At 39.0% G+C, this 19,637-nt stretch overlaps 1 protein-coding gene across 1 annotated transcript in view; it reads left to right on the forward strand.

The window, feature by feature from the left end:
- Window positions 1-7,815: 7,815 nt before the first annotated feature.
- The window catches only part of atrx (ATRX chromatin remodeler), a 105,147-nt gene continuing 93,325 nt past the window's right edge, over window positions 7,816-19,637 (forward strand). Inside the window, exons 1-2 of the mRNA XM_015351067.2 lie at window positions 7,816-8,014; window positions 17,155-17,261. Coding sequence (XP_015206553.2) covers window positions 7,995-8,014; window positions 17,155-17,261 — 127 coding nt within the window. The 5' untranslated portion in view covers window positions 7,816-7,994. The remainder of the gene's footprint in view (window positions 8,015-17,154; window positions 17,262-19,637) is intronic.

A 19,637-nucleotide genomic window follows, 5' to 3' on the forward strand; every position in this document is an offset into this window, starting at 1 on the left:
TTTACGCATGCCCCAACACAGTCTCCATGAGACACACAGACAGGGAGAGAAGTATTCCTTACACTTATGGACACTCCACTCAAAGCTCTTTATAGGTAATGGGGACTCCCCTCCACCACCACCAATGTGCAACCTCACCTAGATGATGCGACAGCAGCCATAGAGCGCCAGTACAGTCACCACACACTAACTATCAGTGTGGAGGAGAACAGTGTGATGAAGCCAATTTATACATGGGGATTATTAGGCAGCCTTGATTGGTAAAGGGTAATGGGAAATTTGGCCAGGGCCCTGGGATGACACCCCTACTCTTAAAGAAATGGCCTGGGATTTTTAATGACTACAGAGAGTCAGGACCTCAGTTTTATGTTTTATCCGAAGGATGGCGCCTTTTTACAGTATAGTGTCCCCGTCTCTATACTGGGGCATTAGGACCCACAAAGTCTCCTGCTGGCCCCACTAACACCACTTCCAGCAGCGACCTTAGTTTTTCAACAGGAGATCTCCCATCCAGGTACTGACAAGGCTCACACCTGCTTAGCTTCAGTGGGTTGCCAGTTGTGAATTGCAGGGTGATATGGCTGCTAGCATTAAAATATAAATATAACTATAAATATTCCCTAGGTTAAAAGGGGTTTATCCTTGTTAGTGTAGACATTTTTAGAATTGCTGTCAGAATTATTGGATCCCTTGTTTCTAGAACTTGGTGCAACCTCCTCTGACATGGATAACAGCACACAGCCTTTCCCTATCGTGTTTAATAAGGTTGGAGAACACACTGGGAGGGATTTTGGACCATTTCTCTATGCAGAAAATTTCCAGATCACTGATGTCCTTATGGACTGCCCTCTTCAATTCAGACTACAGGTTTTCAATCGGGTTTAAGTCTGGAGACTCAGACATAGATTTTGTTTTCAGTCAACCAGATCTTTGTTGATTTTGAGCTGTGTTTACGGTCATTGTCATGCTGAAAGGTCCATCAGTGACCAAGTCACAGCTTTCTGGCAGAGGCCACCAGGTTTTGTCGAGTCTATGATGCCACTGATCTTAACAAGGACCCCAGCGTTAGTGGCAGCAAAGCAGACCCATAATATCTACGATCCACCACCACATATTTACAGTAGCTAGGAAATTATTTTCTTTGTATGCATCTCCCTCTGACGCCAAATGTCCTGATGGTGTAAGTGGCCAGTGAGTTCAGTTTTGGTCTCATCTTACCATAGCACCCTCTTCTAATCAAATCCCCTTGGCGTCCGGCAAATTCAAGCCGCTTCGATTTATTTCTTCTTGTCAGCAAGGGCTTTATTCTGGCAACCCTTCCAAATAGTCTCTTGGCATGGATGCAGCTTCTAATTGTTGATTTGGAGACTTGGTGACCCCAAGATGCAATCAGACGCTGCAGCTCTCCAACTGTGATCCATTGTTTCTTTTTTGTCTCCCCTTCAAACAGGATGTACATGTGCCCTTTTCCTGGTAAGTTAACCACTTTAAGTGGTTTTGAATTTCTTGATTACAGCCCTAATAGTGCTAAGTGGTATATTTAACCTTTTAACTTTGAACCATTTTTTGTATTTTTGTATTCATTACCTGATTTGTGATTTGTCTCTTTGTCTTCCCCCATGGTGATGGATAACAAAAGGTTTTGTCATACTAGCTGTTGAGAAAGTATAGCTGAGTATAATACCTATACTATCTCAACAGCTGCTAATTGACTGCCACTCGACCCCCCCTATTATTTTAGTGTACTGTGCACACCGAAGCCCAGGAGGAACTATATTTCGTTCTCTCTGGTAATAATAATTGCTTACACTTAATAATTGCTTTTCTGGACACTCCACTCAAAGCGCTTTACAGGAAATGGGGACTCCCCTCTACCACCACCAATGTGCAGCATCTACCTGGATGATGCGACAACAGCCAGAGTGCTCCAGAACGCTCACCACACATCAACTATCAGTGGGGAGGAGAGCAGAGTAATGAAGCAAATTCATAGATGGGGATTATTAGAAGGCCATGATTGGGAAGGGCCATTGGGAAATATGGCCAGGATGCCAGGGTTACACCCCTACTCTTTTCGAGAAACGACCTTGGATTTTTAATGACCACAGAGAGTCAGGACCTCGGTTTTACATCTCATCCGAAGGACAGCACCTGTTTACAGTATAGTGTCCCTGTCACTATACTGGGGCATTAGGACCCACATAAACTGCAGGGTAAGAGCCCCCTGCTATTCCCACTAACACCTCTTCCAGCAGCAACCTTAGTTTTTCCCATTTCCCATTGCTTAGCTTCAGTGGGCTGCCAGTTGTGAGTTGCAGGGTGATTTGGCTGCTGGCTGGTGGTACATTGTATAAGTGTAGAATGACAATAAAGTGAATCTTGAACCTTGAATTTCCATTACCCCCATTTGGGAGACTCCTCTGTGTCCACAGGTGTGAAAGTAGCAGACTCAGAAAATCTTTAATACCCTCTTTAAATTCTCTCTGAGAAAATGTAAAGTAACTCTCTTAGCTCCTGTAACTCTATTTTACTGTCTGCTTTGTTGGTAATGTTTGTCTCTCTTGTTGTTATTGTTGAATTGTTTACTGTGTTGTAAAAGTTCCCCTCTAGGATAATAAAGCTATAATTGAATTGAAAACATTCCACAGAGGAGATTACAAGGACATTACTGAAATTTACAAGAAGACCCTGGTACTGCCTATTAGATCAAAGTTAGATAAATATCATACTGATGTGGTTTTAAGGGAAACAATGGAAAAGTAAATTGGTAAAATGAAAAAATCGAGTTTAGATTACAATTAATATTTTAATTCACAATGTACCTATTTGTTATGTTCAAGATATTTTTACTGATTTCAGTTTTACACTTTTATTTCTCGAAGCATTTTTTAAATCATTCAAATAAGCTATTTTCTGTAGTCCAGCACCACTCATTTTGTAAGGAAAATTACTGCCCACTTGCATGTCGTCTTACACTTCCCTAAATTCCCCGGTTTCTGAAAAATCATAAATAGAATTGAATACTGTGCAATTCTATTTATGATTTTTCTGCTCCTATATTTTCTGACAATGTGACATTTGCTAATTATACCAAGTATATGTTATCAAAAAAGGATGATAAATGAGTCAGTTTGAGGTTTATCAACTTATTAGTGCTGTTATTTGGATAATATCTGTTTTGTTTTACTTCAATGTTTATTTCATTATATTTTATTAATAATACCTTGCTTGTTTTAATAATTATACTCCGATAACATTTTACCCAGGGGATCCCAAACCACTTTCTGTAGAAAAGGGCACCCACTTCACCCACCAAGTACTAGTGAGGTATCACTACTTGTGATACACTGCAATCACTGCAATCATTGTGCTCCAGCAGCCCCACTACACAGCAGATGAAGTGGAGAAGTGAGAACTGATATAACAAGTTGAATTAAGGCCTAAATTCAAGCAGGCCAGGTTGTGGAGATCCAAAGTCGAATTTAGCCAGGACACTGGGTTGACTACCTTTACTCATACAAAAAGTAATATGAGATCTGTAATGGCCATTTAGTCAGACTTCTGGAACAAAACCATATTTTAACATCTCACCTCAAAAAAGTCATTTACTGGTGCACAGTGCCCCTATGTAACTATGCTGGGCAATTGGTTTGAAGTTTCTGGTCTAGAAGTAAGAGTGCCAACGACTAACCGATTCGTACCAAGCACAGCAGCAACCTAATGTACAGTGCCTTGCGAAAGTATTCGGCCCCCTTGAACTTTTCAACCTTTTGCCACATTTCAGGCTTCAAACATAAAGATATAAATGTTTTATTTTATGTGAAGAATCACCAACAAGTGGGACACAATTGTGAAGTGGAACGAAATCTATTGGATTTTTGAAACTTTTTTAACTAATAAAAAAATGAAAAGTGGGGCGTGCAAAATTATTCGGCCCCTTTACTTTCAGTGCAGCAAACTCACTCCAGAAGTTCAGCGAGGATCTCTGAATGATCCAATGTTGTCCTAAATGACTGATGGTGATAAATAGAATCCACCTGTGTGTAATCAAGTCTCTGTATAAATGCACCTGCTCTGTGATAGTCTCAAGGTTCTGTTGAAAGCGCAGAGAGCATCATGAAGACCAAGGAACACACCAGGCAGGTCCGTAATACTGTTGTGGAGAAGTTTAAAGCCGGATTTGGATACAAAAAGATTTCCCAAGCTTCAAACATCCCAAGGAGCACTGTGCAAGCGATCATCTTGAAATGGAAGGAGTATCAGACCACTGCAAATCTACCAAGACCTGGCCGTCCCTCTAAACTTTCAGCTCAGACAAGGAGAAGACTGATCAGAGATGCAGCCAAGAGGCCCATGATCACTCTGGATGAACTGCAGAGAACTACAGCTGAGGTGGGAGAGTCTGTCCATAGGACAACAATCAGTCTTACACTGCACAAATCTGGCCTTTATGGAAGAGTGGCAAGAAGAAAGCCATTTCTCAAAGATATCCATAAAAAGTCTCGTCTAAAGTTTGCCACAAGCCACCTGGGAGACACCCCAAACATGTGGAAGAAGGTGCTCTGGTCAGATGAAACCAAAATCAAACTTTTTGGCCACAATGCAAAACGATATGTTTGGCGTAAAAGCAACACAGCTCATCACTCTCAACACACCATCCCCACTGTCAAACATGGTGGTGGCAGCATCATGGTTTGGGCCTGCTTTTCTTCAGCAGGGACAGGGAAGATGGTTAAAATTGAGGGGAAGATGGATGCAGCCAAATACAGGACCATTCTGGATGAAAACCTGTTGGAGTCTGCAAAAGACCTGAAACTGGGACGGAGATTTATCTTCCAACAAGACAATGATCCCAAACATACAGCAAAATCTACAAAGGAATGGTTCATAAATAAACGTATCCAGGTGATTGAATGGCCAAGTCAAAGTCCAGACCTGAATCCAATCGAGAATCTGTGGAAAGAGCTGAAAACTGCTGTTCACAAACGCTCTCCATCCAACCTCACTGAGCTCGAGCTGTTTTGCAAGGAAGAATGGGCAAGAATTTCAGTCTCTCGATGTGCAAAACTGATAGAGACATACCCCAAGCGACTTGCAGCTGTAATCGCAGCAAAAGGTGGCTCTACAAAGTATTAACGCAAGGGGGCCGAATAATTTTGCACGCCCCACTTTTCATTTTTTTTATTAGTTAAAAAAGTTTCAAAAATCCAATAGATTTCGTTCCACTTCACAATTGTGTCCCACTTGTTGGTGATTCTTCACATAAAATAAAAAATTTATATCTTTATGTTTGAAGCCTGAAATGTGGCAAAAGGTTGAAAAGTTCAAGGGGGCCGAATACTTTCCCAAGGCACTGTACACCTTTACCAAAAATCTTCTGGAAATCTAAACACTATATTATGAAACACCATTCAGGAGAAAAGTATTGGGTAATAAACAGCGATGTGAAAAAGAAAGTACTCCTCCTTATGGTTCTATAGTTGTACATATTAAGACATACAGTACCGTACCTTTATCTAGTTCTCACCAAATCATAGTAAGTGCCCCTTGTGATTCACTTACATGTGGAACCTCCTTTAGCGGTAAGAAAATGTTTCCTGTAAGAGTTTATCAGTCTCACATTGCCTGGGAGGAAATATGGCCCACTCATTACAAAACTGCTTCAGCTTGGTGATGTTTGAAAGCATTAGTTTCTGATTCTTTTCTTTTTCAGCCATTCAGTCATATGGCGTCAATGTGTTCTGGGTCGTTGTCCTGTTGCATGAATAATTTTTGGTTGGACAGATGGTCTCATAAGTTCCTCTAGAATTGTGAGGCGTCCAGGTCCTGCAGATAGAAAACAAGCCATAATCATCACCCTTCCACCATCATGCTTGATAGTTTGTATGAGGTTCTTGTGATGATGCACAGTATTTGGTTATCGCCAGACATGTCATTTTGCATTACAGCCAAACAACCTCACTTTGTCTTGTCTTCTCAGAGGATATTGTTCAAGAGGCCTTGTGGTTCATTCAGGTACTGTTTTGCAAACCATGTAGCAATGCTCCTTTCAGAGAGAAGGGATTTTCTCCTGGCTACCCTTCCACAAAAGCCATTCTTATCCATTTTTTTCCTAATGGCTGAATCATGAACTCTAACGTTTACCATTTTGATAGATGCCTGTAGATGTAGCTTTGGGGGTCTTTGCTATCTCTAGGAGCAACACATGGTCTGATCTTGGTGGGAATTTCTTGGGATGCCCAATCCTAGGTATATTGACAGCCATCTGGAACTTAACTATCTTTCTCACTATGGAATGATAGACTTCATACTGTTTGTAAATGGCTTTATAAGCCTTCCTAGACTGATGAGCAGCAATGATTCTTTCTCTGAGACTGTCTCAGATATCTTTTGACCTAGGCATGATCTAGGTGCTCCAGACCAAACTGACATAATTTCTGATTTTACATACAGATGGAAGCACTTCCTGAAGATCAACTAATCATGTGCAGCCATTAAGCAGTACCTGGTTCTAATCACTTTCTTAACCGATGTGGAAGCAGTAAGCGTGCACTTACTTTTTCACACAAGGTTTCATCTACTGTTAGCATTTCTACCTCACAGCGCTGGAAGAGGTGTTAGTGGGGCCAGCAGGGGGCGCTCACCCTGCAGTCCATGAGGGTCCTAATGCCCGTGTATAGTGATGGGAACACTATACTGTAAACAGGCGCTGTCCTTCGGATGAGACGTAAAACGGAGGTCCTGACTCTCTGTGGTCATTAAAAATCCCAGGGCGTTTCTCGAAAAGGGTAGGGGCATAACCCTGGCATCCCGGCCAAATTTCCCATTGGCCCTTACCAATCATGGCCTCCTAATAATCCCCATCTATGAATTGGCTTCATTACTCTGCTCTCCTCCCCACTGATTGCTGATGTGTGGTGAGCATTGTGGTGCAGTATGGCTGCCGTCGCATCATCCAGGTGGATGCTGCACATTGGTGGTGGTAGAGGAGAGTCCCCATTACTTGTAAAGCGCTTTGAGTGGAGTATCCAGAAAAGCACTATATAAGTGTAAGCAATTATTAAATATTAATTACTAATGAACCTGATACCCTGGTTTCTTTCAAGAAATGGCTGGATGAGATCCTTGGATCAATAAACGACCAACTACCAAATGGGTTAGATGGAAAACTTTCTTATTGTCTTGTGTTCAATGCTTCCGTGACTAGGGTAAGTTCTGGGTTACCATAACCCTACATAACTAGGAATTAGCAGTTTTCAGATAATGAACAGGTTTGATATCACTTAATATACCATTTCAGGGAAAGGGAATGAAAAAAACTGCAGTTAGGTCGGTCAACGCATTGTTTTTTAAATTATTTTAACAACATAAAGCCAGCTCATCTTAATAATATGTCAAAAATTGTTAAAAGCACACATACTATGACTAGACTATTAACCGAATCAATATTAAGTGTGTCATATTATTTTAATGTAGCTACAAAACTTTATGAAGCAATTTACGATGGTGTTCAGTATACAAAAATAATAGCGGTCTATGCAAAACCTCACCCTCTCACACATACACAAAAAGTCTTCAGAGGGGAAATCACAGCCGCACTTCATTAAAACGTAAAATGAATGAAACAAAAATAAAGAGTTGGCCAATCAGAAGAAAAAACAATTCTCTATGCATAGTGTACCAATGATATTCAACAGTTTATACGAGAGCCGCGTCTACAAACCAATGCACAATGAGTTTTGCGTTTGCCCAGTCAAAAAAACCCCGCTGCTCTCTGCTAGTTTAGCCAATCCGGCAGCAGGTGAAATCTGAGCAGGGTGCGCCATTTTAGTGCGTCTCTAGCCATCCGGCAAGATGGCGGGCTTGCTTTGTCTACCTGGATCTGGTTAATTCAATATTCCTGTTTTTTTTTCAGTAGAAACCGGTGAGATTATCTGAGACATCAACTCCAATGAGAGGCGAAGCGCGCCCCTCGTGTCTTCGATCGGCGAGAGATGACCGCAGAGATCAGGAGGTACGAGTGAAACTAAAAATTGGCTTATTTATTATGTGGGCCTTTTTTCTGTGGAAACCCAGTATAGAATGTTTAGTGCGCACTAGCGTTATATGCATTAGCACCGGTGGTGCACTTATCGTGTATTTTGAAGTATATGCTGGGTTCTCCCTGTAAGAACGATTGCAGGGTGTAGTTTCGGATGGAGGGTTTCGTTTCAGACACCAGTAAACTGCATTATCTTCCGTTTTATATTTTTATAACCACTTACGGTTCTCACTTGCGATTGTGCATTTTTGTTCAAGCTGCATGGTGCTCGAAACTGACTTCATTTTATATGGGTACACCATCACTCCTGCACAGTTATATTGTGTAAAGTTTTTAAAATGATTTTGCAGTGATAGGATGCAACAACAATGCATGTGCAGTATGAAGCGAACAGTGATCTCATTAATGTATCCAGTTCAGTTCAAGTCTGTTGTTTACCTCTGTCCTAGATCGTTTCAAATGATTTCTTAGGTTTCGACATCTTCCAGGATCCTGTTGTCCTCAAAGTTATCATCAATAATGTGTCTATTTTGAAGGGCGCTCTGAAAGCGTGGTGATGCTATCAATACAAACAGTGTTTCCCCACTCCGCTTTTGCGCTTTGGGATTTGTGGGATTGCAGTAATGATCGAGCATAGATCTCCTCTAAGAATGGAAGAATAGAGAATATTTTGTGAGACGTTTCCAAGAGGTCTATATTCAGCGTTTTACGTGGGTACATAATGATTAACTAAAAGAAAATGAAGCCGTTTACTGTGGTTTTTGCGATGGTGTCGATTTATCTTTTAGTTTTTAAAAAAAAATAAATAACTTGGAGGCGAGAAAATCGTTAATTTTTGTGGTGTGCATTAAACTTCCGGTGCTCAGAAAAATCCGCAGCTATAACAAAAGTTGCTGTCAAAACTCCATTGCAGCGCTTGTTTGGATTTCCCTCCGAGTAAGAACCTGAGCAAGAAGATAACGCACCACGGGTTATAAATATTCATGCTCTTGTATATAAATATTGACACCTCTGTCAATTCTTGCGTTTAGAAAGCTATTAGGATGTCGAAAATATTCATTGTGCATTTGTTTTTAGAAATTTGTCATTTTTTTCTGACACAAAACGCTTGGCATTTCACAAGCACTGTTAGTTTTTAAAATGACCGACGGTTAGTGTTTAATACATTGCACTTTTAAAGATGTACATAATAGACTACAAAGCTGACGGCCTGAATTCAGCTCATGCGTTAAAAGTTTTTTGTTTGCCTAAATGTCTCTCTGTTGAGCATGACTGAATTTTGACATAATCAAGGTGTTTGAAAATCTGAAACATTGTTTCATGGCGTTTATGTTTATAAATCTCATGTTCAAATGTTCAAATCTAGATATTTTGTGATATAATAACTCTGAATGTAAGTAAAAAAAATAAAGCATTATGGACGAATTGAGCTTTCAGCCATGGTCATCCAAACAATACGTTTATTCTGGCAGCCTGACATGTATGTCCACTGCTAATAAGACGGGTTGTTTAAACAGACACATTTCCGTACTTGGTGTGATCGTTTTGCAGTTGTGGTTTTGCTGTATTAATGAACATTAAGCAATGGTAAATGTTAAAATGAACTTAAAAGTTGAAAAGTTTTAATTGCTTGCTGCCAAGTTCTTCTGTGAGAAATGTCAGTATTTAACCACATGGTTATGTTGTCTCTGAAAAGGAGAATCCATTCTTAAAGACTCCACAGATTTGGAGATCTACAGTGATTTCCTGCTGCTGTGTGGTGTACTTTTTTTTGTCACTGTTTCTTCTTAATTTACTGGTCACACTGCTAATTATCCAGGGACTGTAGAAAGTATGCATTTCAAGTATCTCTGTATTGTACAGAAACATGAATTTAACATTCATCTTATTATTATCCATTTGTTTGGCTGATGCTTTTGTCCAAAACATCTTTCATTTGCACAGCAGAGTATTTTACGGGAATAATTCAGATGACCTTGGTCAAGGGTACAACACTTGTGTCTGACCTGGGATTCGAACCCAGAGCCCTTCAGTTTCAAGTCCCTTAACCACAGTTCCACAATGCTGCTCTCCATACTTATTCTTCTGTCTGTCGTGTTAGATTTTATGTTACACATTTACGAGTCCACAAATAAAGTGAACGTGAACAATCTTCACAGTTGTCATCCTAGAACAACATTGTGGATTATAAATGAACTTTGATACCATCCCATTTCATCCCTGAGCATGCAGAACTGTCATGACTCAAGTTTCATTCCTCGATGAGCTTTCTCTGTTGGGTCAAAAAAAACCAAAAGGGCTGTGAACTTGTGGTCATTCTACGGTAGATCAAGCCATGCAGCTTGGAGTTGGGCTTCGAACTGTTATCCCGTATCTACAGTCCACATCCTGCAGTCAGATTTTCAAATGTGAAAGAAAACTCTCTGAGGATGGAGTTGAAGCAATGAAGCAGAAGTCAAAGTAGCAGGTGGCACTGCTAGCTTGCAGTTCCATCAACGACTCTGGTCTCAACCAACACTGGTACTGGGTGGGCATCTGTAACCTTGGGAAAAGGTTTTAGAAGTGTCTGGATGTGTTAGGGAACTATGTTGAAAAGTCTTGCCCACCGCTGAATCATGTTTATGGAGGATTATTTAAAAATTCACTCTATTGGCTGTAGATGCCTTATACAAAACCATTGGTTGATTCCTTGAGATGGGAATTCTTAGATTTTTGTTTTTCTAATAGGATTTTGTTAGTTGAAGTTTGATACTGTGATTACTATGGTACAGGGCTCAGTATGTTTGGGGAAAATACAATCTACTTTAAGACAAGAAGTTTCCTACAAAAGTATGAAGAGAATTTGCGTATATTTACTGTGAGTTAAACTGTGGATACAGATTCTTTGTGTTTTATGTTAAAAGAACAATTACAAAACAGCAACTGGTTAACTCTCAGTAAAAAAAAGGGCTAGATCTAGAGTTTCTCCATTTTGTGATGTTTTTTCTCCATTTTGCAAAAACACAACTTCGATGATCTTTTAGAGACATTTTTAATTTAATTTTAATCCCAATGGAGGCCTCTTGTCACACAAAAAGTAATCATTTAGTTCTGTGGGTGTGTAAGGGATAAATACCGGACAATCAGTTAGTTTTGATTGGTTGCCTTGAATACTTTGTATTTGCTGCATAGTTGATCGTGAGTTATGATCAAGTTTCCTATCGATTTGAATAAAAGATAAATAAGAAGCCTGGACTTTTGGCACTCAAACTAAGTTAGAGTACTAGTAAGTGTGATGGTAGTAGAAAACATTAGTGGTGTCTCTGAGCATCAAAAGTTATTCATAACTCTAATTGTGACTCCTGATTGTGTCTGAGATGTCTTAAAACTTTTGCTCAGCAATATTAATCAGAAGAAATGTGGAGAAAGCTGTAATTTTAAATGTGTTTTTTACCAAGAGCAAAGCTTGATGGTGTCAGATTAAAATATTTAAGCAGGATAAACCCATTGTGGTTAAAAGGTTCCAGACCATGGACCCCATTCATCACTTGTTTAAGAGAGCTTTCACACCCAATTCATTTGAGATGGCTGGCTTCAGATTTTGTTTCTTTCAAACTCAGATATTCGAGCTTTTTTTTCCCCCAACTGCTTTCATGACAGAAATTTTCAAATAAACTAAAGATGGAATTCTAAAGATTTCAAGTTTTGTTTGCCGGGATTTTTGCAGCTAGCTTTAGCACAGTGATTTCTTTTCAAGCGAACCCGATTGTCTTAATCTGTGTAAATTAGTATTATTATTTCTGTTGCCTCTGTAAATTTTAGGCTTAGCAGAGTAAAAAATGCAAAATGCAGAACTGCTTTTGAATAACAGTAGCAGTCCCTAACAGTCCACTTATCAGTCATACTTTTTTTGAAATATTGCCATTTTGTAAAGATGCATGGAGTTTGAGGGTGAAGGTGTGGGTCAACGTGCTTGAATTGCTTTTACAGCAGAGGAGCAAGCCAAAGCAATGATGTCATGTGTTAGGATGAAGTTGTGTGGGTGACTATATCTAAGGACTAGATAAAACAAGCATGAAAGTATTGTACTAACCATGTGAAGTGTGTTGGCTTCTGCTTATCTCTTGTAGCTGTGGTCTTTGAGACTCTTATTTTTGTTTCATTGTTTACCACTGTGTGGTTTTGCAAAAAATAACATTAACTGGCCTTCTGGCATCTTATCTGGCATCTTCTTTTTAAAGGGTTATTGCAGTCCCATTTTCTCCGATCATTTATTAAACCTTGGTAACAAAATACAGTCTTTGACGTTATAGAAGAATGTTACAAATTTCTATTGGATTAAAAGGGATGTGTTCACAAGCCTGTTTTTTTACAATGTAATAAGGCTGCATCATATCACTGGAAGTTTTGTTGCCTCTTTCTGAATTGCAGAACCTGGTGCTGTGCAAACTTGTAAATTGGAAGTTTTACAAGTTAATGTGTACATTTTACATTGAAATGCACTCACCAGTGCTGATTCTTTCTAACCCCAAAATATTAAAATAGCATTTAGTTTCCCCTGTGTAGTATTTCTATCATTGTTATGGCATTGTAATTGGTTAAAGGTTTAAACAAAATGTATACTCTTATAGAACAATTTCAATAAAGCCTTGGTTTGAGGCAATGGCTGGTTTGAGACCACTGTGATGCGATGATGTTGTTTAAAAGATAACTTTTTCTGGGCATCTGGACAATTGCACATCGGAGTTACTCAATAGAAATCCATTAACTTCAGCAGATCTTGTTTCAGTTTAGTACCATCTTCACGGAATGCTTTTGGAGACCGGTTATGAATTCACAATGAAGTGGAGAGAACTGTATTTTTACCAGATGTTCTCCTCTCTTGCACCTTAAATAACCTGTTCAACAGTTTGCCCCAAGTCATAAAATCATAGTTAAATGGAAGGGAACACAGTATATTACAGTATCTGTTATCTTTTGAAATTAATGTGCATATTTCTTTTTATTTCTTCACCCAGATTATTTTTGAACGACAGATATTTCATATAATTAAAACGTGATTTCAGCTTCATGTGGTTAGCTATTGCAAAAAAGTGTTTTGGTTTTCAATTTGTATAATGGCATTCCCGGCTACCATTAGGAATTTATCCTTTATTCTCTGTAGTGAATCCATTTCTTGCTTTTTAAAAAACTTTTGCTGTTTATGAGGTTGTAAAACCTCCTTACTCAGACATGCTGCTGGATGCATTGCCATGGTCTTTCTGTAGTTGTGGCTACAAGAAAAACGAATAACTCTGCCCATTGCCTAATGGACCTAAGCAGGTTTTGAATCTGTTGTCAGGCTGAAGTTTCTTGGCTTGGTTCTGTTTCAGCTTGGTTGTTTGCCTATGTTGGGCGCACGAGATGTTACTGTAAAACCTTCCTGATGGGCCAGCTCTATGTAGCATGGCAGACAGCCACATCACCTTGTACAATGTGCAATACAAACGGGCTCAGACCTTACAGCAAGAATCCAGGGAAACAGCCAGTGCATGGAGTCTGGAGCTTTGGAACATAAGGTTTTTAGGAGATTAATCAAAAGTGACACCATCGGTGGGTATTACTAGCATGAGAATATCAGATGTTACGTTTCTAGGAAAATTAAAAGTCCGCAGATATGCGTCAGTAAATGTATTGCAAAAGGAGAAACGGAGAAATTACGAGGTATTCCTGAAATAGTTTGGAAACTGTCCTTGCCTAGGACTGTTCATCTCAAAGTAACTTTGTGATGGTGATAAATACTTAAATGGTATACTTTGGCTTTGTCTTTGTTGTTGTTTTGCTCCTTTCTTCTTCTAATACAGAGCATAGTGGAGGCTCTGGTGTCTTGTCTGAACATTGAATGCAGAAAACCAGTTGTTTTCCACCTATGTGATTCAGACTTGCACCACCATATTGTCTCCAGCTACTGCCCTCTTGAATACCCCCCTCAATAATTGAGGCCATCAACCAACTGATGATAGCCATTCCAAGGCCTCCTTCATCCCCTGAGCGATAGAAGAAAACAGAGGAGGGTAGGTAGGGCAAATGGCAGACTCCTCCTAGATCATGACCTCATCGCTTTTCCTGGTCTGTTGCATCAAAGACCAGTGGCTGCGGCCACCCCCTCTTCTGGGGCATTGAGCCCCAGCAGAGGCTATGTGCTCTGATAGTGCTTCCCTTCTGGACACTTGGAAGGATGCAGCAGTATCCTCCTTTTCTGGGTATAGTACAGGACCTAGTTGTCCTCCACCTATTCCTCTATTGTTAGTAGACTGGCAGGCAGCCTCTTCTACTCCTGTGTAAGAAGACAGTTAGGCAGCCTCCCTCTCTTCATCCTCTTCCTCTTCCACACTCAGAGGAAAGTCAGTTTTGAGGCAAGAATTGAAAGCTTCAGAAGAAGATATGCTGTAATATGATCAGGACGAGTATCCCAAAGACAAGGTGTCACTGCTAGGAAAGCTCAGTGCCCTAATGTACTATGTGAAGTCCTTGAACATTGAGGAGTCTAGCCAGTGGAACAAAGTAAACAAACTGGGACATGAGTCGACAGTAACTCTTCAAGCCCGTGGTCAGGAGACAGACCATGCAGTGCCTGGTAGGTCAACTGGAATTTTTAAAGTCAATCCTGTAAGAGACTGGTAGCCAGTGCAGGTTGTTCAGCATAGGAGAAATATGTTTGGATATTTTAGACTTGGTCTGTATCCACTTAGCCCAGTCCTGGGCATACTGTAGTTTCTTGGATGACCCAGCAAGTGACGCATTGCAGTATATAGTAAATATTACCAGGACCACGTTATCAAGTTTTGAGGAGATGAAAGCATGAACTAATTTCTCAGCATTGGTAAGAGTAAGAGTGGAAATGTTTCAGAATGCAAGAAGGATGTGCTCTAGACTTATTTGAAAGATAGGGTAGAGTCAGAAATCACCTTAAAGTTTTTAACAGAATGCGATGGAACATTTTTTGTATCACCCAAAGTCAGTTTTAGACAATTCTATTTTGAGACCTGAAGGGGAGAGCCAATTAAAATCATCTTGGTCTGATGCTTGTTTTTTAGTCTTGTTTAATTAGCAACACTTTGGAGTCATTCACAACTGTATGTCTCCTAGACATTTGATTAGCATTGAACAAGTAGTTGGAGAATTCAGTGATGCATGCAGGTAGATTGGATTATCCTCAGCATTGGACACCATATTTTTTGTAACCTGGCCTAAAGTCCATATTGAAAAGATAAGGGTCAAAGGACTGAGCCCTGAGGGACTCCAGATCTAACAAGGGCAGGATTGCTTTTTAAAGTTGATATGGTTAACAAATTGTTGTCTGTCAGAAGGAAAGGCTTACACCTGTCTAATGCTCCTGTCAATTAATTAAACTGCCATGCTTTACGGTGTCAATGGCCGCGGTAAGATCGAATATTAATATTTACTACTAATAGTAATAGTACTTTAACAACTGACTAACTCTTCTTTTCCTGGTTTGGGATAATCTGGCATTGTTAGTTATCTAGTCACCTTGACATATTATACCAAATTAGGAGGCTAGGTAAATACTAGAAGCAATAGATTATTTCAGAAATACTAAAGTTAAAACTCAAAGACCAAATCATTGCTGTTTACTGGAGACATGTTTGGGGTTTTGTATGCTATAAACATAACCTGAAATACAAAATGGGAAACGCTGAGCTAGAAGAGGCTGTGAAGAAGACTTGGGTGTAATACTGTATGCCAAAATAATCATTCCTCTAATCAATGTGGGTAAGCAATTAAAAAGGCAAAAAATGTTGGGCTATATAGTTAAATGTGTAGAATTTAAATCAAAGGATGTGATGTTAAAATTGTGAAATGCACTTCTAAGGCATCATTCAGATAATGTACAAATTTGGGCACCACATTCTAAGAAAAGATAATGCTGTTCTGGAATTGGTCCAGAGTGAGGCAACACGATACGTTCCTGTGCTTAGGAGAGTCTGACACTGAAGGAAATGAACCACATTATGGTTTTGTAAATGCTGTCCAACCATTTCTCTCCCTTCTGCTGGTCAGGTGACTAAGGATGGCAGGTTATCTTCATTGCATTCTGGAGAATGTTGTTCAGATGAACCACCATCTTGTCTGAACATAACTGCCATTTTACAAAGGTGACCCATTGTCATTTGAAGAGTACAGGATTGTCAAAAATACACTATTTAATGTAGCTAATAAACCTGTTTAGTGAGACAAAATGTAAACTGTTGCAGCTAAGTTCAAGGCAATGCAAATGTCTTTTGACTGCTTATCTTTTTAGAAGAATGTGTTCCCTATAATTCTTGGGTTTTGTAAAATTTGAAGATCTGGCATCAAGCACTGCAAAGATGTTTTTCATTTTGCTAAAGCATGGTTATTTCAGAATTCTAAGTGTACAATGAGGAATATTTGGCAGTTGTATGACTTCATGACATAAGAAAGCATCCTGGCCTCATCTGGTTTTGGACCTTGCAATTTTTCTATCAGGTTGGCTCATAAAAAAAAAAAACAGTGACAGTGAACATGGGGGCCATACCCAAAGATTGGAGCAAAACAAAAAAAAGGGAACTTGCACTGTTCCTGTTCAGCACCTTCATGGAATTTGTCAGAAGGCCTTAGGTTGGAGAGATATTTGGCAAATGAAATGTAACATTGGCAGTGTAAAGTGATCCATGAAGGAAGCAAGGACATGCACGGCATAACCTATAGATGATTCTGAGCTATAAAACATTACATTATGTGTTTATGTAGGTCCCTTCTATGTGCATGGAACAGCAATTAATATAGAGGGCTATAAAAATGTATATTTTAAATCGGTGGCTGTTAGCTGTACATCCACGCTGTAGAAGCGTTAGTACATTGTTGCCTGATTTTGTCAAACCACAGTAACAGAATCCAGAATAGTTTCTGATCTCGGAAGCTAAACAGAGATGGGCTTGCTGAGTTCTGGGATGGTGGATCTCTAAGAAGAATGAGGTTGCTGCATAAGTGTTGTTGGTGGACCAGAACTGGATTGTACCTTAAAGTCAGCTTTACTTCTGTTACTCAAATCTTGGAAGGTTCTAGAAGTACAGAATTTAAATCTGATTCCAACCTTGATTCTTTCTTTTCAGTAAGAGCAAGTTAAATACGTTGGTGAAGAAACTGCATGAATATCTCGCCCATTCATCAGAGGAATCTGAAGAAACCAGTTCACCTCCAGCTCCTGACAGATCACTGGGTAAGAGGACTGAAACAGTAGGGGCAGTGAAGTGAGGGAGATGTGGTAGCACTGGGGAGATTAAAGATTGATTACTATTTAAATATACTGCAATGTATTGATTAGAGTGGTACAGAAATTGGTAAACTAGGATATATGTAAAGTACCTGACAATTTTTTTCACTCAACTCAATCTGGAGTTGAAAGTTTTTAAATCAACTTAATGCTATATCCACATACTGTACGACACCTGCCTATTTGACCTGCAGATTTTCTGACATGCTGTGAACACTGACAGGAGAAGAATAAATAGTCTCTCACTATGAATACATTAATCTCTTTCGTGATCCGAATTCGGTGACACTAAGGTTCAAGCGCATACGCTCAATTCCAACGCTGTCCCATTATTTTTTGGAATTACAGATGATGCATGCACATTTTTAAACGGAATATTTTACTGAAAACTCAATTTGAATGATCATATGAGTGATCATTTATATAATTAAATGGACGTAATTTGCTGTTTCCCAAAATGTGAACGATTTAAAAATTAAGGTCAGGATTATGTCCCTGTGGTGTTAGATTAAGCCTAAATATGTTAGAGTTTTTCAGCTCCATGTTTCTTCTCATAATTATAATTTGTTTTGGGCATGTTGATACCAACCAATAATTCTTATTTTTTTATCCTAAATGTCAGAAATATTTTAAAAAAATCAAGAAAAGGGGATATTTTTGCCACTATGGGTTATAAATGAAACTGTGTCATATGTGCTCTCTGATGTCTCCAGTATGTCTAATGTAGGCATTTCTTTATTTTCACAAGGTAGTGTTTAGTTTCAGAGCTTTTCCACGCAAATAATTATTGCTGCTTTAATCTGCAAGTTTTTAAGCCTGTGGATTGGGAACAGTGTAAAGGACTGGGCAGTTATAAATGTGCAATTTAGAAATGCAGTCTGTATTTTTATGGTTCAGCATATGTGACCAAGTTGTTTAAATGCTTGCACTTTACAAACAATATTATCAAACTACAGTAATGAAGGCTGAAATCTGTACTCCATAGATCTTTGGTGTAAAACGGGTAATGAAATATTTCAGTAGATATAGTAGCCATGTCCCATCAGCTGTTATCCTTTGTTGAAATGAAATGGTCTTTTATGAGATATCAAAGAATGGACTGACTGGACTGCATGCATTTCTTTGCATTAGTGTCTTAAGATGTGTGTGCACATTTTTATCAGGTGCAGGGTAGGACATCTAAGTACATTATGCTGCAATACATACAGTATGTGTTCGTGCTCAGTAAACTTTAAACTCCAGGCCTCCAGCTGCAACTAGAAATGAGTGTAACTAAAGTATGTTTTATGCTTCTTTTTGTAAATACATAAATATAACATGAATACTCGGCTCTTCAAGCAACTTCATGAGCTTAGCACTCAGATAATAGGACCGTACGGGTGGTGACTATCTTAATCAAGGTGAAAAATGTATGTCTAGTCGAATGCCTTGTCACAAACTTGTATTTATTTTTTTGCTTTGTACCAGTAGCAATTGTGTAATATTGCTGATTTTGGTTAATCTAGTATGGATGGTCCTTTAAACGAACAATAAGAAATGGCAACGTTCTGCACAAAGTAAGAATTAGTAGGTCTGGGATCAGAAGAAGGCAAACGCTGAGAACAGTGGTTTGGCAATATAAGAACAGTTTCAGTTTGTGCGTTCACTGGAGTGTTTGAAAATGGTAACTGAAACAGCAGTGGCAATTATAATATTTGAATGATTTTAAAATGCTTACTAAGAAATGTCTATATAATAATTAGAGGTGCCCACAGGCTAAACATTAGTAGAACATGCAACAATATATTTGCAGACTTGCGTAAGCAAGTAACTAGACAATTTCCAACAGGTGAAATATGTTGATCTGAACGATTTCTGAAAGTAAAGGCTATGACAGGCTATGAGATTTGGTGTTCTAGGTGATGGCCTGGATCATGGAAGTAGCTGAATGCTCTTATAATTTTTCTTCTCTTATAATTTGTGACCTGCGATAATTACAATTTGACCTTATTTTGCAAAGCATTCACTCCTTTTTTTAAAATCATACAATGATTTCTACTATGTTTATGTAGGCTTTGATGTGGTGTGACACCTTGTGATGAAATGCCTGATAACCAATGATAGTGTAGTACAGTATGCCAGTGTTCTATTGTATTAAGTTGCATTTCAGATTTATAGAAAGTTGGCAATTAGAATGTAGATTTTGCATGCTATACCCACCATTTGTTTTCATAATTTACAATACCATGTGTCCATGGTATCCAGTAACATTTTATACACCTGTTTTATGGAGTTGAGCTCCATAAAACAGGTGTTTTATGTCTATATCTTATAGATGAGCAA

Source organism: Lepisosteus oculatus, chromosome 8 (genome assembly GCF_040954835.1).
Source record: "Lepisosteus oculatus isolate fLepOcu1 chromosome 8, fLepOcu1.hap2, whole genome shotgun sequence".
Classification (NCBI taxonomy): Eukaryota; Metazoa; Chordata; class Actinopteri; order Semionotiformes; family Lepisosteidae; genus Lepisosteus; species Lepisosteus oculatus.